Source organism: Ursus maritimus, unplaced genomic scaffold (assembly GCF_017311325.1).
Source record: "Ursus maritimus isolate PB19 unplaced genomic scaffold, ASM1731132v1 scaffold_17, whole genome shotgun sequence".
NCBI lineage: Eukaryota > Metazoa > Chordata > Mammalia > Carnivora > Ursidae > Ursus > Ursus maritimus.
Window position 1 is genome coordinate 48,596,982 of NW_024424119.1, and position 21,183 is coordinate 48,618,164.

The 21,183-nt window shown below is 36.7% G+C and overlaps 1 protein-coding gene across 3 annotated transcripts in view; it reads left to right on the forward strand.

Annotated features, from left to right (window-relative positions):
* Nucleotides 1-21,183, forward strand: part of RABGAP1 (RAB GTPase activating protein 1) — a 159,714-nt gene that overhangs the window by 71,646 nt on the left and 66,885 nt on the right. For all 3 annotated transcript variants that reach the window (XM_040631851.1, XM_040631852.1, XM_040631853.1), the window contains 2 exons: nt 2,567-2,660; nt 6,564-6,714. In XM_040631851.1, coding sequence (XP_040487785.1) covers nt 2,567-2,660; nt 6,564-6,714 — 245 coding nt within the window. The remainder of the gene's footprint in view (nt 1-2,566; nt 2,661-6,563; nt 6,715-21,183) is intronic.

The window sequence follows — 21,183 nt, forward strand, 5'->3', positions numbered from 1 at the left end:
TATTTGACAGAGATAGAGACAGCCAGCAAGAGAGGGAACACAAGCAGGGGGAGTGGGAGAGGAAGAAACAGGCTCATAGCGGAGGAGCCTGATGTGGGGCTCGATCCCAGAACGCTGGGATCACGCCCTGAGCCGAAGGCAGACGCTTTAACCGCTGTGCCACCCAGGCGCCCCTGCAACTAGTAGTCTTGAGACTTGCAGTTTACCTTTTAAGTCAACACTGCTTAAATGGAAGAGCAAGTAATAGTTTAGAGAACTCTTCTTCCGTTAAACTCAGCAATAAAAACAAAATCCACCATAAACTGAGAAAGACACTATTTGTATGAAACCAGAGAGTGGTCAAATGGTGAGTCTGAATGCTACAGATTTTAAAGAATATCATTAGTTCTAATCTATAGCAGGCATACATTTTTCAGTGGAATTGAGGAGTTCAAAGGGCCTCTAGTCACAGGTGTTAACTAGGAGAGATAAGGACCAGTAGCAGACCATGGAAGAGTTAGGGAACACTAGAACACAATTTCTGTAAAGGACAAGAGTGTCTTTTTTTGCCCACATTATTTCCCTAGTGTATAACACAATTCCTGGTGTATAATAGATGCTCAGGAAATACTGGTGGAATGGGTAACCCACCCACCCCCGGCCCCCAATCCATTCCCGTAGTGAGAGGCTAATGACAGGACTGTGGGGCTGAAGAAAGCTGTGTAGTCATCCCATCTTTTCATTCTCTAACCTGGTATATGGACCAGGGAGACCCATCCTGTTTGTCATGTGTTTGCTCCCTACAAAGAAATGTCCGTAGTCCTCTAAAGAGGCACCTATGCGTAGGACATCAGTGCTCCCAGGGCAGGAAGCCAGCAGGTATAAAGGGGAGGTGTTCAGAAACTGTATTCTGAAACTGAGGTTGCCTGCTCCCTCCCCACCCATACCTCTGCCTTAGGTAGATGGAGTTCTAAACACATATTTCAAACTGCTACTGTCAAGATATATTGAAAGCATCCAAAACAGTAAAAGAGAATTTGATGGGACAGGTCTTTCTAATCTCTTTTAAGGAATTGTCATCTCTGGTACATTTTAGTACATTTTTTATAGCTGCTATTCCCCCAAAGAGTTGTTGTGTTATATTGATATTTAAATGAGTAGAGAATTACTTGAGGCATTAGAAAGTAGGACCAATTCTGGCAAAACAGCAAAGTTGGGAAAGTTTATCGTCATGCCCTCGAGCCTTTTTCTTTTCCCATTTATCCTATCTCCCATTTGTCCCAAAAGAGGTCTCACTCACTTTCAGTCAGTGTCTTCCCTATCTCACCATCAAAACTGATGCTAATGTCCAGGGCATTATAATGTAAAGAAGTAATAAGTATCACATGGACTTCTGAGCTGTCATTAGTAGAGATGCAAATTCATGATATAACCATTAAAAATATAAAGATCCAAACTTTCTTTAGGCAGGTTAAGCCAGAAAACAGAAACGACATTGGTGAGGACACTTGGAAAGGAGCACCGTTGTCCCCTACTAGTGGGAATAAATTGTAGAACCATTCTGGAAGGCAGTTTGTCAGTAAATTTCAAAATCCTTAAAAGTATGCATTTTTTATCCCAGGAAGTCCACTTCTGGGCATATACCCAATGAAAACAAGAGTTATGTTCATCCTGATACTATTTGTAGCAGAAAATTGAAAACTCCCCAAGTGTCCAGCAAAAGAGGATTGATTACGTAAATGTCTTAGTCCGTGTTTCCCCCTTTCCTTACACTTAAAATTCCTCTCACAGGCCTTTATCATGGTCACTTTTTTCACTGACTTCATATTTTATAATCTTAACGTTCTTAAATCTGAGTTTACTTTTCTTAATTACTAGAGTTAAGTTTGAAATGGCTCATTTTGGTCTTTTTTAGTATTTTTGTGCTTTGTGTAATAAATATATGCCATTGTAGAAAATCAGAGTCCTAAAAACATAAAGGAGGGGGGAAAGAAATCATAACTCCATCACTCAGATTGTAATTGTTAAAGTCTTAGCATAATTTATTCCAGACTATTTTGACATAATGAAGATTTATTAGCTCCTGATATTTTTATTTTATGTGGCATTTTGCTGGATTATTAATGTAAACACATATCAATATGTAACTACATTGTAAACATGTATCGTAATTTAATCCTATTGCCACTCTCCCCTTGTTGGACACTTAGGTGGTTTGTAATTTTTTTAACTGTGGTAAACAAGACTGCTATATATTTTCATGGATAAAGTTTGCTTTAGAAAAGGAAAAAGAAGATACCATATTTTGAGTCTTATCATTTTATAGTTAAACGGCTCTTTTCCGCAGTGGACATAATGTGAATTCTATGGAAAGCAAAAGAGAAATTAAAGAGATCACAGCAACATTGTACCTAGGATCGTTTTTATTTTCTTTGTATTTATATCTGTATGCTAAAAGAGAGAAATAGAAATTATGACTTTATGCTTCCAGTAAAATCTTTCAAATTTGACTGTTATGTTTCCATTCATTCTTCTGGCTAGCATAGCCACTTCTGTTATCCTTTTTTGTGTGTTTTATTTATTAAAGATAATGATGAACCTCTCTTGAGTGGATTTGGTGATGTATCCAAAGAGTGTGCAGGAAAAATTCTTGAAACATGGGGAGAACTGCTGTCAAAATGGTAAGTTAGAATAGTTCTCCTTTTCATCTGTAATTCTCATTTTATGGGTAGGGTATCTTCCCCTAACTACAATATTCAGTTTTGAAACTATTCTATTTTGGAACCTATTATAGAAACCAAAGTATGGGGTTTGTGTTTTAGAATTTCTGTTTTTAGAGATTTGTAAGGGTAAGTAGTGAAGATCTTAAATCACCTTTCAGAATATCAGAAACCTAATAAATTCTCATTGCTGCAGAAGATACTCAAACATGGAATGTATGGAGAGGATAAATCAGGAAAGAGCTCCTTTTTATTGATGTGGTTAGGATCCATTGACTGGTTAACAATTAAGACAGTACACAATAATCAGGGAAGTTTGGAAGATGCTCACACAATGCATAGAGCCACAGTAGAGACCTCAGGTGGGATTTTTCCTTATCTGTGTTTTGTACCTAAAGTGACAGAGCAGAGTATTATGAACATACTGTATATTGACTGCTCTAACATTTACTTTTCCTACTGACACTTGTAAAACTCAACAGTTTGTCAAGAGAAATTCTCAGCTCAAGAGATAGCTTGACAACAATGTTAAGCACTATCCTATAGACTGTCTAGAAAGGATACACTACCTTCAGGTATTTATTAATGAAACCAAAGACACTCTGGTAAGTCAGGTTGGTGAGACATTTATGTAGTTTCCTTTTTCCTCTCTGTAAGATGCCATATGTATATGCTGGCAGGGGGAGGGGGGAGGGGGGGAAATACTTCTCTATTTCTGACTTTCTGGTTGTTAGGGTTGTCATGTAAGCTCCCCCTGGGCCTATTACTTTGGCGTCTGATTTTTCTCAGAAAATTTAACTGTTGAAGCCTTTCACTCTATTCTTAGAAAACTGTTTCAGCATTTAAAAATCTTCCATGTCCTGAAGGGATGGGACTACAAATGGGCACGCATCTGCTTCTAGCACTCTCACAGCACTTTACATTTTTGGTGAAACGTGCTCCACATCGGGAAATGTCAAACGTGTACAGGAGGAGAATGCAAACCAAAGCATGGTTTGTCTTTATACAAGTGGTTTTAGGAAATGAACTCTGCAAAAGCCCCCCACCCTAGGATACAGTTCTCATTTATTTTTAATATTCCTTTAGCAGTTAGGAGACAAACGTGCTGAAGCTCTCATCACAATTATATTTTCAGTTCAGTGAATTTGGAGTGTTTGAACTGCTCCTGGCAGGCATTTCATCTGTATAAAAAGGTTTCTGCTCTAAAATAGAAATGTAATTGAATCTTGACATGGTTGCATAATAGTATATTTAAAATCATTTAGGTACAGCATTTAGACTCTAGATTTTATTAGATGAACTCACCACCATTTTATACAAATGCTTCGAATTTGTTTTTTTACCAGGTTTTATTCATTCATTCATTCATTCATTCATTCATTCATAATGTGTCTTTCTCCCACTTCCTCAAGTATAAAAACTGAGTCTACATATTTCTTTGGGGTGTTTAAAACTGTTTTCGCTGGTTTGGGTCATGTCTTCAGAAATCATACAGTTTGTTTCTCTTAATTCATTTCATCTTTATTCCCCATCATTATTATATATGTTCTGTAGGTAGGAAGTATTGCAATATCATGGAATTTTAGAGCCCGGTAGACCTGGCTTCAAATCCTGCCTCTTCTACTTCCAAGCTGTATGGTCTTGGGCAAGTCACTTAACTCTTCTGAGTCTGTTTCTTCATTTACAAAATATATACAAGTCTTTAAAATTACCATTCAAGATTATCGTGAGTTAAAAATAATTGATGTTGTACTCGTAGTAATAGTAGTGAGAATTAATGAATTTACCATATGCCAGGCATTGTGCTTAGTTAAGTGTTTTATTTCAGCTATTATAACAACCTTATGAACTAGTATCTATTCATACAGATGAGGAAACTGGCTCAGAGATTTAGTCAGCAATTCTGGTTAGTAAATAGCAGACCTAGAATTTTTAACACAGGCAAGTCTGAGCCTAAAGCTATTTTATTTAACTCCATGTTAGATTTTAGTGGCAGTATTAGTAATAGTACCTTTGAGCTCTAATTCTCCAAGTACATTTTAATGTGATTGTTAGTGGATAAGAGAACTAGTGTTAGTATAAAATAGTATGTTTAAAGTTAATACGATCAATGACATAAAATTATTCTGAAAATAATTTTACCAATATAAATTAAGCTAGGATTAGCAAATAAACCTAGGGTTGGGTTTATTATTTCTGTAAAGGGCCAGGTCATAAATACTTAGGCCATGAATATATATAGGTCATAAATATTCGGCTCTGAGGCCCAGTAGTCTCTGTCACAACAACTCAGCTCTGCTGTTGTGGTGTAAAGGCAGTCATAGACGATATGTATACAATTTAAAAAGGCTGTGTTTCAATAAAAGTTGCTTTACAGAAACAGGCAGTGGGCAGATCTAGCCATAGGCCGTATGCACCAGTCCTTGAATTAAGTAACAACTGCTTTTGTTCTTTCTGCTCCCAACCCTTCAACTTTTATAATATTTTTTTTTCCCAAGCAAAGACAAAACCATACTGAACTGTCTATAGCTACCACTTTAGGGTACTAGCATCACAGAATTAACCAGTTTTAAATGTACTGTGCATTATTCTTTAGAATTCTGGGAATGTTTTGAGAAAAGTCTGAGTCCTTTTTGTATTTTGAGAGTGGTCATTTTATATCAGTAACTTCTGTTTAAATCTGGTAGTCACAGAAGCCTTTGCAGGTCAAGATCGTGCTTTACTGACTCAGTAATGGTGGCCTTCAAAACACAAAGTAGCCTTGATATCCAACAGAGCATTTATTGATCTGAGTTTGAGGACTGCCTGCGTCATTTAATCGACTTCCCTGAACTACTGTCTCCATCCGTAAAACTGGAAATATTAAGCACGTACCTCAGATGGTTATTGTGAAGATCAAATAAGATTATATGCAAATCACTTTATAAATCAGTACCAACATTTCAATATAAGTTTTATTTTCCCCATTTTATAGATTAGATAAATAAAGCTCAGAGACTTTAATAATTTGTTTTGATGTTATAATAGTACAGTAGAAACTTTCTTATCCATCATAGTCATTCAAAAACGGTGCTTGAAGCAAGGTATCAGAAAAACCGCTGAAAGCTTTATATTTATTTTAAAGATTTATTTTAACTTAGAATATTTATTTTAACTTAGAACATATAAATACACAATTCACTTGTGAATTTTGATGTAGAGCCAAGCCCTTATCTTTGGCTTTGTGTCCACTGATTGGAATTTTGCTTTGTTTTTCTTATATAAGCCACGGCTATGAAGCTATGGTTTCTAGTTTTGATTTTTATTTAAAAAATTAAAAATAGAGCAGTAATTTAAAGATACTTAGGAAACAGTCTGCACAGTTCTTCCTCCACCCAACCTTTTAGTTATCTTGGCCACATCTAGTTCAACAGCTTTATTTTTTTTTCTTTATTAGTATGATATCTTTATTAAGTCTGTAAAAATCATTTAGTCTAGTCTTCATAAAAATAACACTGTTTAGGGGTGCCTTGCTGGCTCAGTAGGTGGAGGGTGCGACTCTTGATTTTGGGCTTGTGAGTTTGAGCCCCACATTGGGTATAGAGATTATTTAAAAATAAGTTCTTTAAAAAAAAAAAAAGATTTTATTTATTTGAGAGAGAGAGCAAGAGAGATCACAGAGGGAGAGGGAGAAGCAGGTTCCTCACTGAGCAGGGAGCCTGACGTGGGGCTCGATCCCAGGACCCTGGGATCATGACCTGAGCCGCAGGCAGATGCTTAACTGACTGAGCCACCCAGACGTCCCAAAAATAAGATCTTTAAAAAAATAATATTCCTTAGAGAATCTTTCTTTAATCCACTTACAGATTATGGTTTTATTTTTAGGCATCTCAATTTGAATGTGAGACCAAAGCAGTTGTCATCCTTAGTAAGAAGCGGTGTTCCTGAAGCTCTGCGAGGAGAAGTCTGGCAGCTGCTAGCAGGTTGTCACAACAACGACCACCTGGTAGAAAAATACCGAATTCTCATTACAAAGGTAAGGGGCTGATAATTCAGCATTAATCCTTTTAGAAATTTGTTACAGAAAGATCACTGTGGCTGTTTGATTTCAGGGGACTTTTTATAATTCCTTTATCTAATATAAGAATAGAACCTTTATATACACTTGTAGCCCAAAGTTGTTTCTAGTGTTGGCACAGAGAAGAAGGAAAAAGGTTTTCTTTCTTGATTGGCTTCACCTCAGGGGCAAAGGATGTCCTCTATTCATTGTGTATCTAAATCCTTTTTGAACATAATTGTATTTTTAGATTATTTGTGCTATGCAGTATGAAAAATTTTCTTTTGTTTATTTTAATTGTTTTCATACTTCACAGAAATGTGTTCTTTATAGGTAAGGCCTAGTTCTAGTTTCTACAATTGGAAGAACATGATTTTATTCTCTCCAATTATATTCCCTTTTAGCTCATTCCTCTAAAAGGAGGAATTCCTATTTTTTATAGTATCCCTTTCTCAAGTTCATACATTCCTCAAGGTTTTACAAGCAAAGCAACAAAACTATTCTTGGTACAGCATACAAAAATTTAAAGTAATTTTCTTCAAGATTCGATGATGCTTTGTGCCTTTGCGCCCATCTCATTGGTTTTAATTTTTGTTTTTGTTTCCTCACCTTCTTGAAGTATTTATCTTTGGAAAGCAGTTTCTCCAGTCCCAGACCTGGGTTCTGAATGAATTGCTCAGAACCCTCAATAAAACATCAACATTTTTCAGTGTGACAAAAGGTGGGCTTTTTAAAAAGATCTATTAAAACCTTAAACGAATAATATCTCCATAAGACTATTACTTTTAAAAACCCTTATAGGGGAAGAAGGGCATTTGAACACAAAATTGGATCTTTTCTTACCAGAAAATTACTTTTACTTGATCAAAATATTGCTGTTGTCATCATTAATTTCTAGACAGATTTTTTTTTTCTTTCAAGAACTAATATTCTGATTCCCTCCATTATGTTGCTGTCATTGTTCAAACAGCATTTACTGAGTGCCCATTACAGCCTCAGTGCAGGGGCTGGGAGGTGAAACACAAAGCAATGATTTGTCATTACAATAGACACAGGTCATACGATGGTCTGAAATAGCAGTGGGAGCCATGGAAGGAGTGATTAATTCAGCCTGGGAGAACAGGAGAGTCTTATCAGTAATGTACCATTTAAGACCAGTTCCAGAAAAGAGCTCCCCAGCCATGGAAGGATGGAAGAGCATTGTACTTGTAGTGTGAATGGAGGCCTCGAAGAGTGAGAATCCATAACAGGTATAGGTAGTGAAGGTACACCTGCTTGTTTTTTTGTTTTTGTTTTTTTTTTTTTCTATTGCTGGCAAATTGTATTTTGTGATAAATAATTCTTGGTTTTATCTCTATCCAGTTCTTTTTTTGAAGTCCTATGAAACATTTGGGTGAAAATCGTTTCTTAAATTTTTTTGGCATGGCTTTGCAGAAAGATAATTTTAAGAGATCTGAAGTATCCTGTTTTTCTGGTTCCATGAAAATGGTGTTTCTTAAATAGGAACCTGGTAGTTACATGATGTGTCAAAAATCGTTTTATTGGGGCGCCTGGGTGGCACAGCGGTTCAGCGTCTCCCTTCGGCTCAGGGCATCATCCCAGCGTTGTGGGATCAAGCCCCACATCAGGCTCCTCCGCTATGAGCCTGCTTCTTCCTCTCCCACTCCCCCTGCTTGTGTTCCCTCTCTTGCTGGCTGTCTCTATCTCTGTCAGATAAATAAATAAAATCTTTAAAAAAAAATCATTTTATTAACAAAATCTGATGTAGTTGATTATCGTCTTACATATGCTGGTGTCATGTACTTTTTATTTCACATTAAACTTCTATTATGCAGGTGGCTAGAACCTAAAAAGATTTCTCATGGATGTATAATCATTTAAATTGCTGGTAGAGGATCAGAAAATACAGTTTTTTTAACCATCGTAGTGTTGGTGAATGTTTCTTTTTGTTTTATGTTGCAGTGTTATTTAATACAAGTTGGTATTGCTTTTCTTTAGCCTCCTTGCAAATAATAGTTACCGTTGTATAGGAATGGTACTTGACATTTTAAATTTTGTTCTGAAATTTTTTAGGGGAAAAAATTTTTTTTTAATTTATTTTCACAGCAAGGTATAATTTATATAGGCTAAAATACACAACTTTGAGGTATACAACTCAGTGATATTTTACATATAAATACACTGCTGTGACTACTACTAAGAGGAAGAATATACCCAGCACCCCAAAAAGTTATTTCTGTCCCATTCTAGTCATAACCACCACTTCTCCACCCTTGAATAACCATGATTATGACTCTTCTCTCCCTACCATTAGTTTCCGTTGTTCCTGAACTTCATTTAAATGCAATCATACAGTCGTGCAGCATGTACTTGTTGTTTGTATGTGACTTCTTTTGATCATCTATTTCGGAAATGTATCGGGAGCTGTCTTCATTTGTTTTTTGTTTTCATTTTTTTAATTGCTGAGAGTATTCCATTGTTTGAATAAACCACACTTGAAAAAAATCTATTTTGCTGTTCTAGATGTTTGGTTTTGCTTTGTTCTTTTCCAGTTTTAGCCATTATGAGCAAAGCTGCTATGAGCATTCTTGCATTTAGCAAATATTATGGTCTGAATGTTTGTCTCCCTCGAAATTCATGTGGTGAAATTTAATTTCCAAAGTGATGGTATTAGTATTAGGAGGTGGGGACTTTGGGAGATGATTAGGTCATGAGGACAGAGATCTCATGATAGTGATTAGCACCCTTATAAAAGAGGGTCCAGAAAGATCCCTCGCCGCCTTCCATCATTTGAGGGCACAGCAAGAAGTCAGTAGTCTGCAGTGGAGAGGGTCTTCATCAGATCCCAACCATGTTCACACCCTGATCTTGGATTTCCAGCCTCCAGAACTGTGAGCAATAAATTTCTGCTGTTTTTAAGCCATCCAGTCTGTGGTATTTATTATAGCAGTCCAAATGGACTAAAACAGCAGGATTTGTACATATTAGTATACATGTATAGACAATAATATTTACCTGTGTATATGTATTACATTTTTAATTTATTCTGGACATGGGTTCTTTGCCAGATACATGCTTTATGTTCTGAAATTTCTGTAATATTACTTTAGAGGGTTTTAAGGTTTTGTTTTGTTTTTTTTTTTTATTTGAGAGAGAGAGAGAGAGGGCACAGAGGGAGAGGGAGAAGCAGACTCCCCGTTGAGCAGAGAGCCCCATTCAGGGCTTGATTCCAAAGCCCTGAGATCAGGACCTGAGCCGAAGGCAGACGCTTAACCTATTGAGCCATCCAGGCCCCCCTAGAGGTTGGTTTTTTGTTTTTTGTTTTTTGGGTTTTTTTGCTTGCTTAGCTTCTGCAAAGACTAAATTTAAGGCAGGAAATAGTGACTTGATTTATAGAGTGACTTCCCCCCCCCAAAAAAAATTAACTTATAAACAAAACTGATGAATGTCTTCATCATCATCTTGCTTTAATTTTCAAGCTTGTCTTATAAGGGGGTATATGTAGGATTTTTCCCGTGTGACTTTTGTAATCCAAGGACAAATGACCTTTCAGTAATAGAAAATACATAGGTACATATATATATATTTAAGGTTTTTAAAGATGTATTTTTGTATTTAAGAGAGAGCAAGAGCTCGTGGGGCCAGGGGGCAGAGGGAAAGACAATCTCCAGACTCCCTGCCGAGCAAGGAGCGTGGTGTGGTGCTCCATCCAAGGACCCTGAGATCATGACCCGAGTTGAAATCAAAAGTTGGATGCTTAACCAGCTGAGCTACCCAGGCGCCCCAAGGTGTTTCTTATTTCTAAAAGCAGTGGAGTTTGGGGGTACTCTTCTTTTTTTTGTTGTTTTGTGTTTGTTTTTTTTTTTTTTTCATCTCAAGAAGGGAAAATATAATAACAGTAATAGCTGCCCCTTTTGAGCACATGTATCACATGCTGAATTGAGCACTTTATAGCCAATATGTCATTATCTTACGAAAATCCCCGTGAAGTGGTAATTACTATTTCTGTTTTAGAAATGAAGAAGCAGAGGTTCCGTGGAGCTTAATAATTTGCTTACAATCATTCAGCAGGTAAATGAATGATAGAGGCAGAATTTGAACTCAGAAATGACTACAAAGCTGGTTCTTTTCCATTATTCTCCCTGGTTGTCTATCCTTGAACTTAAATAAAAATTTCTTTATACAGCCATGTATGTACTCATACAGAATTTCATGTGGACATGTAAACGTACTTGTTTTTATGTGTAGATTTTTATTCAGTTACTCTATTGTAGGCATTTACTTTGTTTCCAGATTCTGGCCTCTCTAAATAGTGTTTTACTAAACATCCTTATATGTGTTCTAAATCTTTTACCTTTATGGAATAGAGTCTCAGGAGTATGATTGCTGGATCAAAGGGTCACATATTTTTTAAACTGATTATTTAATTTTTATATTTAATTTACTTATATCCAGTTTGGTTCTCCAAAAGGCTATTGCTGTTCATAGTTCACCAGCAGTGTAACAAAGTACCTGTAGCCCCATATTCCAAACAGTATTAGTTATCAGTAACTGTATTTAATTTTTTGCTGTCAGTGGATATAAGTGATACCAGCATATCTTCAGTTTGCAGTTCTCTGTCTACCACTACATTTGAGCGATTTGCTCTTCTGTGAGTTACCTTTTCATCTTTATTAAACATGAAATCTCAAAGCCAGAGATGGAAGAAAATCACTTAAATAAAATAAAAATTATTCACCGAAAAAAGAACTCTTTAAGTATCCTCTGTTATGTATATTAATCCTTTATCTTCATCATAAATACATTTCTAAAACTTTAATTCCTTACTGACTTCATTGATGATTTCATACCATACAAAACATTTTCAGTTTTTTGGTAGAAAGTTGTGTCTTGGTTAAGGTCTCCTACCTTTAAGTTTTGTTAAGTGCAGTTTCTAAGATTTTCTTGCAAGATTTTTATTGTATGTGTTATATATTTATATCTTTAATCCATCTGGAATTTATTTCTGTACATGGCATATGAGAGCAGCCCAATTTTACTTTTTCCCAGATGGATAACCAGTTGTGCTACTCCTGTTTTCCTACTGAATAGAACTACCATCTTTGTTAAATCTTAAATTCTTATATATACTGAGATTGAGTTCTAGATTTTTCTGTTTATTGATCTGTTTGTATATTCCCATGCCAATACTGTTTTGGTTAAAGAGGCTTCAAGTTATGTTCTGATATCTGGTAAAGGAAATCTTTTTTCACTGTTTGTTATTTTATATTTTTCTTATCTATTCTTGCGTATTTAATCTTCCATATAAACCTTAAAATCATTTTCTTTAGTCTCACCACCACTACCTCCCTATAACGTTATGTAAGGATTCTGATTTGAATTTTATTTAATTTACATATTAATTTAGGCTACAAATTATATTGTTATGGTGTCTTTACATCTAAGAGTATGGTATGTCTTGCCACTTGTTCAGATCTTATTTTATGTCTGTTAAAGACTTTAGAGATGCCTTCCTTTACGTCTTGTGCCTTTTTTGTTAAATTTATTCCTAAGAATTATCCTAGAGTGTTCTTGCTATTGCAAATGGGGTATTTTTTTCTGATTTCTGTTTCAGGGTGCTAATTGCTACAAAAGGGAATAGACACTGGTGGTTGTTTTTTTTTTTTCTCTATCCATCTGCCTCTCGATATTTTGATTAGTTTTCCTAATTTTATACTAGCATCTTTTGAGATTTTCAGGTATGTAATTATATCAGCAGCAAAAACAGTTGCACTTCTTTTTTCACTTTTTCTGCAAGCTATCAAATTTTCTTTGTTTTGTTTATATGTTAGAAACATTAAGACGGGCACCTGGGTGGTTCAGTCGGTTAAGTGTCTGCCTTCATTCATCTCGGGTCATGATTCCAGGGTCCTGGGAGCCTGCATCGGGCTCCCTGCTTAGTGGGAAACCTGCCTCTCCCTCTTCCTCCCCCCCCCCCTTGGCAGCTTGGTGTCACACTCTCTCTCTCTAATAAAATCTTAAAAAAAAAAAAAACATTAAGACAATGTTAAATGATGGTGGTGGTAACTAGCATCCTTATTGAGTTCCTGATTTTAATTAAGCTGGTTTTAGTTTTTTAATCTTTTGGAAGGCATGCTGTTCATTTTTGGTTTTTTGTAAGTAATTTTTATTTTACTTAAGTGATTTTCTTCCTCTTTGGCTTTGAAGATTTTATTAAGAATGTCTAATAAGTTTTATCAAGAGTTTTTTTAGCCCTTAATATGATTTTTACATATTATCAACATTGTGATAGACTTCTTGATATTGAAGCTTCATGGAATAAATTTCTATAGACCAAATACTCCTAAATTCTTTGTTTTCTGTTCTTTCTGGCCTTTGACCAAAGGTTCCTTGACTATGGTGTCTAGATAGAACTTGTCAGACTCATTGGGGAGGAACCCTAATAAGTAAGGCACAGGGACTCCCATGGCCCCTCTCAAACCCCGGTTGTAAGAGCTATAGCTTTTTGGGTCTGGTGAGTCAAATAAATTGCAGTTGACAATGAAGAGAAGTAGAGACACTTTCTGGTCTCCAACGTCCAGAATCAGTCTCTGGCCCTTCCTTTTGGTTATTTCTCACCTTTCATGTCAGTGACTTTGGTTTTTTTGTTTGTTTTTTATTTGCTTAGTAGGACAGATTTATGTCAAAATTGCTTCCTTAATGGATCCTTTTAATGAAAGAATAATGAAGTAACAACATATTCTGATGGTTCTCATTCCTTTTATCCAGTCAGCCTTGTGTTTTCTGAAACCTGTTTGCTTTTGTTTTTTTAGTGGTTTTATTGATAAACTTCAGTTATAAGAATCTTTGTTACGAATTTCAAGTTTTGTTTTTTTTTTTAAAGATTTTATTTATTTATTCGACAGAGATAGAGACAGCCAGCGAGAGAGGGAACACAAGCAGGGGGAGTGGGAGAGGAAGAAGCAGGCTCATAGCGGAGGAGCCTGATGTGGGGCTCAATCCCACAACGCCGGGATCACGCCCTGAGCCGAAGGCAGGGGCTTAACCGCTGTGCCACCCAGGCGCCCCACGAATTTCAAGTTTTTATACAAAATCTAAACTAGTGCCAAGTCCATGTAACCAATATTTACATTTTTAGTTGTTTGTCCGAGGGAAGTCCTGGAGGCCCAGCCATATTTTAGCAGTTTGGAAAAATAACTTAAATATCTAATTATAATTTCATTATTATGCAGATTGTTTTGGTTTTAATTAAAAATATCTCTTTAATAGATTTGGTAATAGTCAAAGATTCAATAATATATTCCTAGAACCTGCCTGTAGGTACCAAACCAAAAGGGGGTCAATTTAGCAAAAAGAGCACTGGCCGTAGACTTAGGAAGTCTAAGTACTAGTTTCAGCTCTGCCATTAACTTATGAACTCAAATGAGTTCTGCACTTGCAGCCATTCACTTCCTCTTCTCTGACATGAGGTTGCTAAAATAATTGGTTGATCTTCCTTTAAGCTTGAAAATTCTGGAAAATAAGGTATGTAACATGTTTGAGTCCTGCCCCCCAAAATAGCCCATGATTCTACTCTTTCACAACTGAGTCCTTTGCTATCTGATTCTATAGGAAAATAGGTTTTGAGTACACTTTTAAGAACTGTATTGTGTGCTCCCATATAGCAGTTGCTGTAGTTGGTCTGCTATAGACCTAATGTTTATGTCCCCCTAAAATTTATGTTGAAATCCTAACCCCTACTATGTGATGGTATTTGGAAGTGAGCCTTTGGGAGGTTACTAAGTCAAAAGGGAGCAACCCTCAAGAATGCGATGAGTATCTTTATAAAAAAGGCTCCGGATTGGCTCCCTTGCCCCTTCTACCTTATGAGGACATAGCAGTAGATGGCCATGGGTCCTCACAGGACACCAAATCTGCCAACACCTTGATTTTTGGATTTCCTAGCCTCCAGAACTATGCTAAATTTCTGTTGTTTATAAGTCATTCAGTCTGATATTTTTATTATAACAACCTGAATGGACTAAGACAAGTTTTTCTCAAATTGTTATTTGTGAAAATAATTTCAAGTCTCCATATCCCATCTCTGTAATGTCACGTCCCCTCTAGTGAGTTTCTGTAAGTCGTATCTTGTCCAGGGAATTCTAAAGGTTTCCTGAATTATAAGACTAGAAACATGATCGGCTTGATGATATTGAGATATCTGATATGTGATAATTTTTGACCTCCAAACAACTAATTTCATATATATCAACTTAATAACTAGGTGAATTAAACAGTTATTATACTAGGGTTTTACTTGAAACATCTTCCCATCTAAAGGCAGAATTGCCTGTTGTCTTATTAGGCGTTTGTTGTTTAACCAGCTGTAAATACCTTTGAAAGCCTACTTTATGTCAGCCCTGGTAGGTTTCATGGATATGCCCATGAGTAAAATGTATCTGCTCCCTGGTTTGGGAGAGACTATAGTCTAATGAGGGAAATAAGCAATTAACTAACCATTTACAATAAAATTATATAAGAGTTATAGAAGAGAAAATACATGTTGCCACGTGGCACGTAATGAGAACTTCTAAGGATTCAAAAAGGTCTTTTCAGAAATTACTGAGGGAAGGGGATTGTTGGGGTAGGATAGGGTGCTGCATGGCATGTGTGGTGTTAGAAGTCAGTGGGAAAAATGCGTGCTCAAGGGTGAGAGCTTGGCAATTTCATAGAATGTAAAATGAAATGAGGCCAGAAAATATAGGTAGAGGCTGGATCTTCGAAAGCCTAAATAAGGCGTATTTGAGATTTTTAGCAATAGAAAGTCATTGAAACGTTTTAAGCAGGCAGATTATATATTCATGTTTAGAAGGCGCTATGCAAAGTAGATTATTGTCTCAAGGCAGATTGTCTTGATTCAAATCCTTCTTCCTACTGTATTTAAGCCATTAACATTGGGCAATAAATTACATTAGACTTTTGTTTCCTTATCTGTAAAATGAGATGACAATAGTACCTTATTTGTAGAGCTGTTAGATGAACTTAGATAATGTGTGAAAACACTAGGTACAATTTTAGCCCATAGTAAGTATAAATTATTGCTGTTATTGTTATTATTTCTATTATTATTATTAGTTTTAAAATGGTCATTCCAGTTACTTGAGTTAGAATGGAGTAAGATTAATTGAAGCAAAACTTCTTAGTAATTTAGGCAAGAGAGGATTGTGACTTGGATTGGAGTAGTGGCAGAATGGATAGAGAAAGATACCATTTCAGAGAAGTTTTTCAGAAATACTTGGCACGTGGTGATTGAGTGAATGTGGGAGATAAGGGAGAGGGAAGAGTAAAAGATGAGTCAAAGAACCTCAAATTGGTTATGGAATGACACTGATACAAATACACCCCTATCAGCTGCATTTAAATAATATGTTAATTAAATAAATCAACATTTAAAGCTCATTTTTAATGAATAATACGTAGTGGATAATGCCCAGAAGTGAATCTTAGGAATTTGAAGAACTGAGATTGATCGTTTCTCCTGTAATATTTAAGCCACTGAAAGATTGAGAGAAGAATAAATACAATTTGAACAGTCATTTCCCTTTTTTGTTTCATGTCTCTTCTTTTGCCTTCTTTCCTTTTTTTTAGTTCTGTCAGTTTGTTATTTTCATTTTTCAGTATTAGGTTGAACCACGTAGAAGTTGCCAGTTTTGTAGATCAGAAAATATTTAACCAGAAATGAAATGGTTAAATATTGGCCATTCTACATGATTCATCCAGTTGTCTTCTCATCCTCTAAGAATTTTAACCAGGCTCTGAGGGTCCATTTTGAGTTAAATTGAACATTAAAGCTAGTCTGAAAGAATGTTGCTGTGATGGACCACTGGAGCTGAGTCCCATGAAGTAGGTGACTTAAACCTGGCATCATTCATTCAGTGTGGCTCTGGGAGGACATCTCGTGGCCAGAGTTTTTGCTAGCTTTACTGAAACGGACATGTTATATATTATTTTGGCTGTTTTTTAAAACCTGATCAGAAAAATGGTACAGTTGACCCTTGACCAACATGCAGGTTAGGGGCGATGACCCCCCCCACACACACATTTGAAAATCCACATATAACTTTTGAGTCACTCAGAACTTTACTACTAATAGCTTACTGTTGACTAGAGGTCTTATGAGTAACATAAACAGCTGATTAGCACATATTTTATATGTTATATGTATTAAATACCGTATTCTTACAGTAGAGTAAGCTAGAGAAAAGAATGTTATTTAAATCATAAAGAGGAGAAAATACGTTTATAGTACTGCAGTATTTATCGAAAAAGAAACCGTTTATAAGTGGACCTGTGTAGTTTAAACCCATGTTGTTCAAGGGTCAACTATACAAAGAAATTGGGAAATTCAGAAAATATAAAGAAAATAAAAAATCTCTTGTAATCCCACCCACAATCCACTAAAAAGTAGAGTTGATTTCCAGTGTGTTTCCTTCCAATCATATAGATACAGGAATACTGGTTTCTTTTTTTTTTTTTTTAACCAAAAAAACACCAATATATCATGAGACAGCATAATTTTTTTTATTTTTTTATTTTTTATTTTTTATTTTTTTAAGATTTTATTTATTTATTCATTCGACAGAGATAGAGACAGCCAGCAAGAGAGGGAACACAAGCAGGGGGAGTGGGAGAGGAAGAAGCAGGCTCATAGCGGAAGAGCCTGATGTGGGGCTCGATCCCACAACGCCAGGATCACGCCCTGAGCCGAAGGCAGACGCTCAACCGCTGTGCCACCCAGGCGCCCCACAGCATAATTTTTTTTAAAGATTTTATTTATTTATATGACAGAGAGAGTGTACAAGCAGGGGGAGCAGGAGAGGGAGAAGCAGGCTCTTTGCTGAGCCGGGTGCCCGATGTGGGGCTCAGTCCCAGAACCCTGGGATCATGACCTGAGCCAAAGGCAGACACTTAACCAGCTGAGCCACCCAGGTGCCCAAGACTGTATTATTTTAAAAAGGAAATGAATAATGGATGGAGCTAGCAAGTATTATGCTAAGCGAAATAAGTCATTCAGAGAAAGACAAATACCATATGATTTTGCTCATGTGGACTTTAAGAAACAAAACAAATGAGCAAGGGTGGAAGAAGAGGGAGGCAAACCAGGAAACAGACTCTTAACTGTAGAGAACAAACTGATGGTTACTAGAGGTGGGGAAGGGAGGGATAGGTTAAATAGGTGATGAGCACCAAATGTTATATGGAAATGTTGAGTCACTATATTGTACACCCAAAAGTAATATTACACTGTAAACTAACTGAAATTTAAATAAAAGCTTTAAAAAATAAAAAGGAAGTATATATAGACTTTTTTGAAGATTTATGTATTTATTTTAGAGAGACGGCAGGGGGGAGGAGCAGAGGGGGAGAGAGAGAGAAAGAAAGAATCCCAGGCAGACTCCATGCTGAGCAGGGAGCCCAGCCCCTCAGGCTCGATCTCATTATCCCAGATCACAACCTGAGCCGAAACCAAGAGTCAAAGACTTAACTGACTCTGCCACCCAGGCACCCCTGTATAGATTTTTTTTTTTTGAGGACATAGATTTATTGCCACTTTATGTCCTTAATTTTTTTCTTCTGAAGAAAATGTTTTTCTTTCATCTGAAACAAAACACTTAACTCTTGACTGGTTTGACAAAGTGTGGCTCTCAAGCTTTTTGTTGTTTTGAGTTTCCTATATGAATGTTTTGATTATAGCTCCTAGTGATTTTACTAAAATAGAAATGAAGTTGAAAGAACTATTATACTAGTGATAGTAATGTAACAGGTTGTGTTTTTATTACATTTTTAATTCTTTCAAGTTATTAACCGATATAATGGGTTTTTTTTTTTTTAAGATTTTATTTATTTATTCGACAGAGATAGAGACAGCCAGCGAGAGAGGGAACACAGGCAGGGGGAGTGGGAGAGGAAGAAGCAGGCTCATAGCGGAGGAGCCTGACGTGGGGCTCGATCCCATAACGCCGGGATCACGCCCTGAGCCGGAGGCAGATGCTTAACCACTGTGCCACCGAGGCGCCCCTAATGGGTTTTTTTTTGGTCCATGTAACTGTCTAGTTTTATACATGAGACACCCAAGATGGAGAATAAGTTACATGACAAAATTCACAAGTAGTTAGAAAAGCTTTTGGGGCGCCTGGGTAGCGCAGTCGTTAAGCGTCTGCCTTCGGCTCAGGACGTGATCCCGGCATTCTGGGATCGAGTCCCACATCGGGCTCCTCCGCTGGGAGCCTGCTTCTTCCTCTCCCACTCCCCCTGCTTGTGTTCCCTCTCTCTCTGGCTGTCTCTCTGTCACATAAATAAATAAAATCTTTAAAAAAAAAAGAAAAAGAAAAGCTTTTGCTACTGACTTTGGTGAATGCTGTTTATTGAAATATAACTCAGAAATCATTCCTTTTTTCATTCAGTATTAAGCACTTAAACTAATGAGAGTTAAAAACAAAGTGTGTGGTAAATGTATAGAATAGTAGTAACCTGGTTTGTCTGAAGGGCAAGGTGTGTGGGGTGCGGTGTGGACTAGGGAGATCAGGTTGGAAAGGCGCTAGGGAGCCATTGACTTGTCTTGAACTGTGGATACCATAATAAAGCATATACTATTAGATGTTTAGGCAGAAATGAATAGATCAGAAAAATTAACAAGACTAGAAGCCCAGACGATATTTATTTTGATGGCCTGAAGTATGTAAAAACTGAATTGAGAACCACTGTAGAAAACAGATTCCCAGGAACCTGGTGAGTAAGAATAGTACATTGAGTGGGGAGAGAGTGGTCAAGATGATCCCTGAGTTTCTTACCTGAGTGCCTGGAAAAAATAAAAAAGAGTGTTGGAAAAAGAGGCCAGTTTGTTGAGAAAAGTGTGATTACTTTTGGACATGCTGTGGGTGAAGTCCACAGCACATCCAGGTGGAAGATGTATAGGCTTGCAGGCAAATTGTAAATGGGAAAGAATGCTCAGGAGTGAAGACAGGGCTGGAGACATAGGCAGAGAAATTATTAGTGTAGAGGGAGTAATTGATGCCATGTTATCATCTGTTCTTTCTAGGTACTTTTACTGCCTTACATATGTATAGCTCAATGTATTTGAGGAATGTGTGACAGCAAAGTATCCAAATAACTGTTGTGTGCCTCAGAACTGGGCAGTCACAATGAGAGGCACTTTAGGAATCAGAGGACCCCAGCCTCAAGCGGTGCAGCATGGTTGGCAGAAAAACACAGACGACCTAGGAAGGGTATTTTAGTTCTAGGAGAAGAAAGGAAATAAGTAATATACCCACTATGTGCTAAGTATTGGTAAGCCTTTTGTATGTATACACTGTCTCCTTCATTTTGCAATAACTCTGAAATAGGGAGTATGATCCTCATTTTACAGATGATGAAACTGAGCGTAAGAGAGGCTTAATAATATAAGAGCAAGGATTTGAACCAGATGGGTGGTCAGTGCCATGGGTTTTTTATATGCCACACTTGGCCATGTTTTCCAATAAGATCTGGCAAATATAGCTATCAAGCTTATGCTCAATAGGTTTTTTAGTGCTGCCTTCCTATAATAAGCACAGTGCTTTAGCTCTTAAAATATAATTAATTGAATTCTGATTATGGAGGGCCATTTGCTGGCAGTGAGGAAACATGTATGTGAAACAAATAAAAAATCCTGCCCAGATGTGCCGTCTTTCTAGAATGCTTAGAAATGCCAACCTTTGCTTATTTTCTTTTACCCTACTGGGTATGTGGAACTTTACTTAAAAGAATGAATTGAGAGTCCAAAGACACCTGGAGGAAAAAGTACGAGCAATACACATTTCCAGTTAGCTGAAAATTGTCATCATTTATGACATTACCAGAATATAACCCCAACACAGTGTAATATATAATATATCTCACGGTATAATCCCAACTTGCGTTGTTTTAAGTAGGCACAAACAAGATTATGTATTCTAAGGTATGTAAGCTAATTCGTGCCATGAAACTTCTTGCAGTTTTAAAGCCTAAGTGGAAATGGGTATATTTACTTGTCCACCTTTTGTGTGTATTTTTGTGTACTGCTTCTCAGTAAACTAGAAGCAAGAAATGGCATCTCAGAACTATAGGGTAGCACTGAATACAGGAACAGCAGGCTTGTGTACTGTTTCCTCAGTATTCAGAATGGGTGAGGCTTTATTTTTTCTCTTGAAAAACTGATTTTTAAGTTTGCTTGTTATCTTTGTCATCTTTTTTAAAATTAGCCAATATCCAAGTGAATCACGAGAGAAAATTAATTCTGAGCATTTAGCTTTCTAGCTAGAACTTCTTGTGCCCCTGAATTAGGATTCCTCAGTTGCCACGCACCGTTCACACACTTTCATTCTTTAGCATTGCTCTTTGTTCCTGAGGAAAATGCTATAAGAAAATAGGAATTTCCTCTCACCACTACCC